We start from the raw sequence: 9,372 nt of genomic DNA, 5'->3' as shown, positions 1-9,372 counted from the left end.
CGGCGATGGAGTCCGCAGCAAAAAGAGGGAGTTCCGCAGAAAAAGAGGGAGTCCCGCAGCAAAAAAAGAGGAGTCCGCAGCAAAAAGATGGGAGTGCCGCAGCAAAATGAGGGAGTCCCGCAGTCTGAAGTCAAGCTAAAGATATTAACAATAACGACATCGTGCTATTTCGAAGATTCATGCGGATCGCATGTCTGCCAAATTTCTTGGACATGTTGCTGAAAAAATACGGCAATTCCGCGAGGCCGTGATCTGAAATGTACGTAAGTTAGTATAGCAGAATCTTTCAGGGAGTCACACGACTCCGTGCTTATGTTAAATCAGGGAGCTCCGACAGGTAAATGAGCGAAGTATTATGACTCTGGACTTTGCGGTTAATTTGTCGTCACCCCTCACTGCCAGCCCGATTCAGCGAAAAGAAGGAAGGTGACAGTAGGATATAATGATGTCCCGATTATTGATTATAATCAAAAGCGCTCGATTGTGAAAATAAATAATCAATTATCCAAAAAAAAAAATGTAATTATTAAAAATGTTTTTTCAATAAAATGTGCAAACATTGACTCTTTATTTCATTGTTGTGTTTTTTCGGTTACTTTACAGCTTAAATCTAACCTACACCAAACATAAGCAAGTATAATACTGTTACATAGCTTTTAGAATATTGTATTATAAAAACTACTGTATTATATGATATATGATGTATTTCAATATCTGGTGGAACCAATCAATAACATTCAACCGATTATCTTCGATCATTGATCGGTTGGGTGCAACCAATGATCGATGATGAAATTCCAAACGATTCCCATCACTAGTAGGACGGTGAGCGATTCAACACACAGATGACAGCAGCGTATTAACGATCATCTAGTGATTAATCTGTGGGTTTCGATCTCCATCCCCAGCATCGAACAAGTGCACAGGCACTTGGAACGTACTCTCAATAAAGACAAATAATGCTAAAGAAACACGAAATGTATTTGCTACCAAAGTCTTAATGTTTCTCTACTCTCTTTCGCCTATTATTGCCGATAACTTCCTGTAAATGCCGTTCAAATGCTCCTCTGCAACACACGCGTACACCGCACGCACGCCGCTCGTTCCCCATCCCGCCACCAGGGGGCGCTTACTTGAGGTGTCGATTCAGCTCCTCAATGTAGTTCTTCTGGTCGAGCACGGCAGTCATGCTCGCCGGATCCGCCACCGCGGCGGCGCCACCTGGTGTCTGATCTCCGGCCTCGCACAGCGCGCCCCCCGCCTTCAGGGGCCCCTGCTGCACAATGCTGTCCTTCAGATAGAGGCTGAAGTCGATGACTCCAAGCTGTAACAACGAAGACAGAACGCACGCTCTCTGAGTATGTTTCGTCGGAGCGACGTGGGAGCTTCGCCGGCTGTCGCAAAGTCTAGTACGGCGCGATGGCAATTAATTCTCGACATTTTTTTCGTTTTTTTTTCTTCTAAAACGAAATATTTTTTCTCCAGATTTTTTTCCGGCCTGAAAAATTTTCGATGAGAAAAATTAACGATTCTCGAATAAGCTGATACACCTTGTTAACAAGCAGCGCTGAGTTACACGTCAAGGATGGGGAGCGAGAGAGGAGGAGGGGGAAGGGGAGGGAGGAGGAAATGGAGGGAAGGGGAAAGGGGTAAGGAAAGCGGAGGGTACGGAAAGGAGGAGGGGTAAAGGAAGGGAGGGGGAAAGGGGTGAGCAAAAGAAGAGCGGGTAAGGAAGCGGAGGGGAAAGGGAGCAAAAGAAGAGGGGAAAAGGAACGGGGAGGGAAAAGTGAGAGGAAGAGCGAAGGCGAGGGAGGGGGAAGGGAAGGGAAGGGAGAGGGGAGAAGGGGAAGGGAAGGGAAGGGAGAGGGGGAGAAGGGGAGAAGGTTACCTGGTAGTCGAGGTCCTCCTCCTTGAGGCAGAAGTTGCAGTCGATGATGTTGAGGCCGACGAGGAGACCGGAGAAGATCATGCCCTCGTCGCACGTCACCCTATCCTTCCCATCGAACGCCGTCGCATCGTTCAGTAGTCACTGAAACACACAATGTTCCACACGCCGTCACGCACGCGTCACGAGGAGGGGAGGAGGAGGAGAGAGGAGGAGGTAGGAGAAGGGAGGAGGAGGAGGTGGAGGAGGAGGCTGGAGAGGAGGGGGAGGGAGGAGGAGGAGGAGGAGGAGGAGAGGAGGAGGAGGAGGAAGGGGGAGGAGGAGGAGGAGGCGAGGAGGGGGAGGAGGAGGCAGGAAGGAGGAGGGCGGAGGAGCGAGCGAGGAGGAGGAGGAGGAGGAGGAGGTGAGGAGGAGGAGGAGGAGGAGGTGGCAGGAGGAGAGAGGAGGAGGAGGAGGAGGAGGAGGAGGAGCCGGGAGGAGGAGGAGATGCAGGAGGAGGAGGAGGAGGGAGGAGGGTGAGGAGGAGGAGAGAGGAGCGAGGAGCGAGGTGGCAGGACGGAGGAGCGGTAGGAGGAGCGCGTCGCAGGAGGAGGAGGAGCGAGCGAGGAGGAGGCAGTAGGAGGAGGCAGGAGGTATCGTGAGGAGGAGGAGGAGGCAGGTAGAGGAGGAGAGACAGGACCGCCACACGAGCATCCATGCGCCTCGTCGGCAACACCCTCGCCCTCCCATCGACGTCGTTGCACGCATCGTCAGTAGCTCACCTGACAACATGCACACATTCGTTCCCACACCTCGCTCACCCGCATCTGCATCACCGAGGACGCGAGTCATGCAGCTCTCCCAGGGAGTGAAGTCATGAGCCGAGGCTCCAGCTCGAGGAGGAGGAGGAGGAGCCGCCCGAGCCCGGGGAGGGAGTTGGCGAGGAGGAGGAGCCTTCGCAGCCGAGGAGGAGGAGCGATGGTTGACGTCGATAGGGCGCGGAGGCAGGAGCGAGGCGCGAGGATCGAGGAGAGAAAGGGGGAGCGATTGGACGCGCACGGACGGGGAGGACGGAGCGAGGAGGTAGATCAGCCCTCTGTCGCAACACATGAACGCGCGTTCAGCATCGTACGTCAGTCCACCTGAGGACTATACGCAATGTTCAACACCGTCACCGCACGCGTCACCGATCGAGGAAGGAGGAGGAGGAGGAGGAGGAGCCGGGGGAGGAGGTGGAGGAGGAGGAGGAGAGGAGGAGAGTGGAGGGGAGGAGAGGAGGAAGCGACTCCCGACAGGAGGATCATGCCCTCAATCGCAACACATGAACGCCGCCGCCCCGTCCCGTATGGGCCTCCGTCCGTAGTAAGTCACTGAACACACACCAATGGTCTCACACCGTCAGCCGCACGCGTCACCGAAGGAGCAGGCGAGGAGGACCGGAGGAGGAGGGGGACGCGAGCGTGGAGGAGCGCATGGCAGAGGACCGACGTCCCACCCCTCGTCCCTATTCGCCCCGAACGTCCGCAGCGGCAGCGCTTTACGGGCAGCGCCGCTTACGGGGTGCTTGCGCTTACGGTACCGCCGCCCAAGGGCCGCCACGCCCGCGCAGTCCGCGTTAGGGTAGTTTACGGAGGAGCGAGGAGCGAGGGAGCGGAAAGTCGAGCGATGAGGAGGGGAGGAGAGGAGGAGGAGGGGAGGAGGAGGCAGGAGGAGGGGAGGAGGAGGCGAGAAGGCAGGAGGCAGGAGGAGGACGGGTAGGAGAGGGCCACCACAGGGAGCCCGCACGGGTCCGCGCCTGTGGAGCTCGAGCGAGCGAGTGACCGGGAGTGAGGCGGGGAGGATGGAGGCTCGAGGAGGGAGGCAGGAATCATGCCCTCGTCGCAAACACATGCAACGCCGATCGCATCGTCCAGTAGTCTCACTGAAACACGCATGTTCCACACCGGGTCACCCGCACGCCTCAACCGAGGAGGAGCGTGGAGGAGGAGGAGGGAGGAGGAGGAGGAGAGGAGGAGCGCACGCGCAGTGGAGGAGGAGCGAGGGGGGCGCGCGCCGAGCAAACGCACGCGAGCACGAGGAACCGCTGCCGCCGAGGAGGGAGGGACGCGAGGCCGGAGGAGAGGCTGGAGAAGAGGAAGGTGCCCCGAGGACGGCGCGCGCCAGGAGGAGGAGGAGGGAGGGCGGAGGAGAGAGGAGGCACGCTGAGGGGCGCAGGCACGCGAGGCACGCCGCGCCTGCCGCACGCGAGATCATCGCCCTGCCCGCGTCCGCACAACCCCATGAAACGCGCGGGAGTCGAGACCTTCGGTTCCGGCCGTAGTAGTCACTGAAAACACGCAATGTTCACACCGTCACCCGCCACGCCCGCCACCCGAAGGAGGAGGACAGGCCACGGGGGAGGAGGAGGACTGCCTGGACGCGCAGCCGCAGGAGGAGGAGGCACGCGACGGGGGAGGAGGAGGCACGCGGAGGAGGAGGAGGAGGAGGAGGAGGAGCGAGGCGGGACGCGGGGAGGGCTGGGAGTACCGCGAGGAGGAGGCGGGAGGCAGGGAGCGCACGCGCAGGCCGAAGCAGCAAAGGAGACGGTGAGGGGCCGCCGGAGGGCGGGCGTGGCCGCAGCAGCCCAGGAGGAGCGGGAGTGACGACCCCGCTCCCACTCGCTCTCGTCGTCAACCAGCTCCCCCCGACGACCACCGCCCTCCGTCCGCCATCCGTGAGTAGTCCACTGAAACACGCCCAATGTCTTTCACACCTTGCATGTCACCGCGCCCCACGCCCGAATCACGACGCCCGAGCGAGCCCGCCGAGGAGGTTGGTAGCGAGGAGGGAGAGGAGGGGTGGAGGAGGAGGAGAGGAGGCAGGCAGAGGAGGAGGACGGTGGAGGAGGAGGCAGGAGGAGGAGGAGGAGGAGGAGGAGTCGGGACGAGATCATGCCCTCGTCGCCAACACATGAACGCGTTCAGCATCCGTACGTACGTCACTGACAACACGCCAATGTTCACCACGTCACGCACGCGTCACCGAGCAGGAGGAGGAGGAGAGGAGGCACGCCGAGGAGGAGGTGGGAGGAGGATGGAGCGGAGAGGGGAGGAGGAGGAGTGGAGGAGGAGGAGGAGGAGGAGTAGGAGGCGAGGACAGGAGGAGGAGGAGATCATTGCCCTCGTCGCACACCCCATAACGCTTAGTCGCCTGCATCGTAGTAGACTCACTGAAAACACGCAATGTTCAACCACCGGTCACCGCCACGGCCGGCGTCACCGAGGAGGCAGGAGGAGGAGTCGAGCGAGGAGGGGAGGAGGAGGAGGAGGCAGGAGGGGGAGTGAGAGCGCAGGAGGAGGGAGGATCCATTGCCCTCGATCCGCACACCACCATGAAACGCGTCGAGCCCATCGTAGTAGTCACTGAAACACACAATGTTCACACCGTCACCGCATGCGTCACGAGGATGGAGGAGGATGGAGCGAGGAGAATTGAGGAGGAGGAGTGGAGGTGAGGAGAGGAGGAGGAGGAGGAGGAGGAGGAGGAGGAGGAGGCAGGTAGGAGGAGGAGGAGGGGAGGAGGAGGAGGAGTGAGGAGGAGTGAGGAGGAGCGAGGAGCGAGGAGATCATGGCCACTCGTCACAACACGATCCGAACGCGTCAGCATCGTAGTACACTAGTCACTGAAACACACAATGTTCACACCCGTCACCGCACGCGTCACCGAGGAGGAGGAGGCCAGGAGGAGGCAGGAGAGGAGGAGCGAGGTAGGAGAGGAGGAGGAGGAGAGAGGCAGAGGAGGAGGAGGAGCATCATTGCCCTCGTCGCCAAACACCATGAACGCTGTCAGCATCGTAGTAGTCACTGAAACACGCAATGTTCACACCTCACCGCCCACCCGCATCACGAGGAGGAGGAGGAGGAGGAGGAGAGGTAGGAGGAGGAGGAGGTGGAGGACGGAGGAGAGGAGGAGGAGGAGGAGGAGGAGAGAGGAGGAGTAGAGCCATCATGCCCTCGTCGCAACACTCATGAACGGTCAGCATCGTAGTAGTCACGTGAAACACCGCAATCGTTCATCACCATCACCGCACGCGTCACCGAGGAGGTGGAGGAGGAGGAGGAGAGAGGAGGAGGAGGAGGAGGAGCGAGGAGGCAGGAGGAGGAGCGAGAAGGGGAGGGAGGAGGAGGCGAGGAGCGAGGAAGCATCATGCCCTCGTCGCACAACCCACATAACGCGTCCGCATGTTAGTTAGTCACTGAAACACGCAATGGTTCCACCAGTTCACGCACGCCGTCACCGAGGAGGACGGAAGGAGTGAGCGAGACGAGGAGTGAAGGGCAGGAGGAGGAGGGCAGGAGAGGAGGAGGTGCAGAGGAAGGCAGGAAGATCATGCCCTGGCGTCGCCAACACATGAACGCGGTTCAGGTCATCGTCCAATAGTAGTCAACTGGAAACACGCAATGTCTCACACCCCACCCACATGTCACCCGCACGCATCACCGAGCGGAGCGCAGGAGGCAGCGAGGAGGAGGAGGAGGAGGAGCGAGGAGGGAGGCAGGAGCGGGGAGTCGAGGAGGGGGTGCCGCCAGATGCGGAGCAGAGGAGGGGACGGAGCGAGCGAGGAGGGGAGGAGGGAGGAGGAGGATGGAGCAGCGGAGGAGCCCGCAGCCCGAGCAGCAGGAGCGAGCCGACGCCGTAGGCAGGACGGGTGCCCCCACGGACGCGCGGAAGGAGCGCGAGGACGAGCCGATGGAGGAGGAGATAGGAGGAGGTGCCGAGTCCGAAGGAACGGAGACGAGGCACGAGGAGGTAGAGGACGCGCGGAGGAGGAGGGGGAGGAGGGAGGAATGGCAGGAGGAGGCAGGCGGCGCCCCGGAGGAGGAGATGGCGGAGGAGGAAGAGCGCAGCCGAGCGAGGTGGAGGAGCGAGCGGCGAGCGACGAGGGGGAGGAGGAGGGGAGCCAGCGGAGGAGGAGGGAGGTAGGAGGCGAGGAGGTGGAGGAGGCAGGTGGAGGAGGCAGGATGGAGGAGGATGGAGGAGGGGGACGGAGGATGGAGCGAGAGGAGCTGCCGAGGAGGAGGAGAGGCAGGCGCACCCCCATCGCACCACACGAACGCGACGCGGCGAGGGAGGCAAGGAAAGGGGCGAGGAGCTGATGGATGGTGAGCAGTGATGACGGGGCAGCGAGGAGGAGGAGGAGGAGGAAGAGGAGGATGAGGGGACGGTGGACGGAGGCGGACGCGAGGCAGGCGGGAGGACGGCAGGCAGCGAGGAGGAGGCACCGGAGAGCGACGGACGGCGCGAGGACAGGAGCGCAGGAGGGGAGGAAGGTTGCCCGAGGAGGAGGCAGGCGCGAGGGGGCGCAGGGAGCCGAGGGAGCGAGGAGGAGCCGCGTCAGCTCGCGCACGCGCGCACGGAGGAGGTAGGAGGAGGAGCGAGTGAATGGGAGGAGGCAGAGCTGGAGGAGGAGGTGGAGAGAGGAGGAGGTGGGAGGAGGAGAGGAGTGAGGAGGAGGAGGGCGAGGGAGCGATGAGAGCAGAGGAGCGAGACGTTGAGTTAGTTGGCACCGCCGTGCCGAGCGCGAGGGCGGAGGAGGGGGCAGTGATGGATGGAGACAGATCGCGGCGCCTGGCAGGTAGGAGGAGGAGCGAGGAGACAAGCAGGCAGAAGGAGGCCGCAGCAGAAGGTACGCAGGCAGAGGAGGCGCCGCGCCCGGTCGCGAGCCGGGAGGCATGCACGCGAGGAGGAGGGCGGTAGTGAGGAGGCAGAGGAGGAGGAGCGAGGCGGGGAGGTAGGGGGGCCGAGCGAGGAGTCGCTCGCCAGCGAGGCAGGACCGGAAGGAGAGCGAGGAGGAGGAGCCGCAGGAGGAGCGATGGAGAGGCCAGGAGCGACGGAGGAGGAAGAGCCCGCAGGAGAGGAGGAGAAAGAGCGGAGGGAGGCAGGAGGAAGGAGTTGCGAGGAGGAGGAGGAGGAAGAGGAGGAGGAGGAGGAGAGGAGGAGGGATTGTGAGGAGCCAAGGAAGAGGAGGAGGAGTGAGGCAGGAGGAGGAGAAAAGAGGAGGAGGAGGAGAGATTGAGGGAGGAGGAGGAGGAGGAGGAGGAGGAGGAGGAGGAGGAGATCATGCCCTCGTCACAACACATGAACGCCCGTCAGCATCGTAGTAGTCACTGAAAACACGCAATGTTCACACCGTCACCCGCACGCGTCACGAGGAGGAGGCAGGAGAGAGGAGGAGGAGGAGGAGCGAGAGGAGGATAGAGGAGGAGGAGGAGGAGGACGGAGGAGAGGGAGGAGGAAAAAGGGAGAGATCATGCCCTCCTCACAACAACATGAACCGCGTCGAGCATCGCTGTAGAGTCACTGAAACACGCAATGTTCACACCGTCCCGCACGCATCACCAAGGAGCGAGGTAGGAGGAGGAGGAGCGAGCGAGGAGGAGGATGGAGGAGGCAGGAGGAGGAGGGGGAGGAGGAGGAGGAGGAGGAGGAGGTGCAGGAGGAGGAGGAGCAGGAGGAGGAGGAGGAGGAGGAGGAGGAGGAGAGGGAGGAGGAGGAGGAGACTCATGCCCTCGTCGCCAACACCAATGAACGCCGTCCGCATCGTCAGTAGGTCACTGAACGACACAATGTTCACACCGTCACCGCAACGCCCGTCACCGAGCGAGGAGGAGGGGTGAGGGAGGATCGAGGAGGAGGCTAGGAGGAGGGAGGCAGGCAGGAGGAGCGGAGCGAGGAGGAGGAGGAGGAGGAGGAGGAGGAGGAGGAGGAGGAGGAGGAGATCATGCCCTCGTCGCAACACATGAACGCGTCAGCATCGTAGTAGTCACTGAAACACGCAATGTTCACACCGTCACCGCACGCGTCACCGAGGAGCGGAGGAGGAGGAGGAGTCGAGGAGGAGGAGGGGGGAGGGAGCGAGGAGTGAGGAGGAGGAGGAGGAGGAGGTAGAAGAGGGGGAGGAGGAGGAGGAGGAGCGGGGAGGAGGAGGAGGAGGAGGAGGAGGAGGGGGAGGGGGAGGAGGAGGAGGCAGAGGTGGAGGAGGGCGATATGGGAGGAGGAGGAGGAGGAGGAGGAGGGGGAGAGAGGAGGCCAGGAGGACGGAGGAGGTGGAGGAGGAGGAGGAGCTAGGAGGAGGAGGAGGAGAGAGGAGGAGGAGGGAGGAGGAGGAGGAGATCATGCCCGGTCGCGCAATACCCATGAAACGCGTCGCATGTGAGTAGTCACTTGAAACACACAATGTTCACCACCCCCGTCACCGCACGCGGTCACCGAGGAGGGAGGGAGGGGAGGCAGGAGGAGAGGGAGGAGGAGGAGGAGGAGGAGGAGGAGAGGAGGAGCGAGGAGGAGTGAGGAGGGCGGAGGAGGCGGAGGAGGAGGAGGAGGCAGATATGCCCTTCGCTCGGCAAACATGAACGCGTCAGCATCGTAGTAGTCACTGAAACACGCAATGTTCACACCGTCACCGCACGCGTCACCGAGGAGGAGGAGGAGGAGGAGGAGGAGGAGGAGGAGGAGGAGTGAGGGGAGGC

At 61.5% G+C, this 9,372-nt stretch overlaps 1 protein-coding gene across 1 annotated transcript in view; it reads right to left on the bottom strand.

Moving 5' to 3' along the window:
* The window catches only part of LOC106818264 (protein RUFY3-like), a gene marked incomplete at its 5' end in the record, with an annotated part of 18,534 nt that extends 9,865 nt beyond the window's left edge, over window positions 1-8,669 (bottom strand). Inside the window, 3 exons of the mRNA XM_014822985.1 lie at window positions 1,134-1,324; window positions 1,889-1,972; window positions 8,630-8,669. Coding sequence (XP_014678471.1) covers window positions 1,134-1,324; window positions 1,889-1,972; window positions 8,630-8,669 — 315 coding nt within the window. The remainder of the gene's footprint in view (window positions 1-1,133; window positions 1,325-1,888; window positions 1,973-8,629) is intronic.
* Window positions 8,670-9,372: the final 703 nt, after the last annotated feature.

Source organism: Priapulus caudatus, unplaced genomic scaffold (genome assembly GCF_000485595.1).
Source record: "Priapulus caudatus unplaced genomic scaffold, Priapulus_caudatus-5.0.1 Scaffold2123, whole genome shotgun sequence".
Lineage (NCBI taxonomy): Eukaryota > Metazoa > Priapulida > Priapulimorpha > Priapulimorphida > Priapulidae > Priapulus > Priapulus caudatus.
Note: the sequence above shows the minus strand (reverse complement) of the source record. Positions and strands in the feature narration are given on the sequence as shown.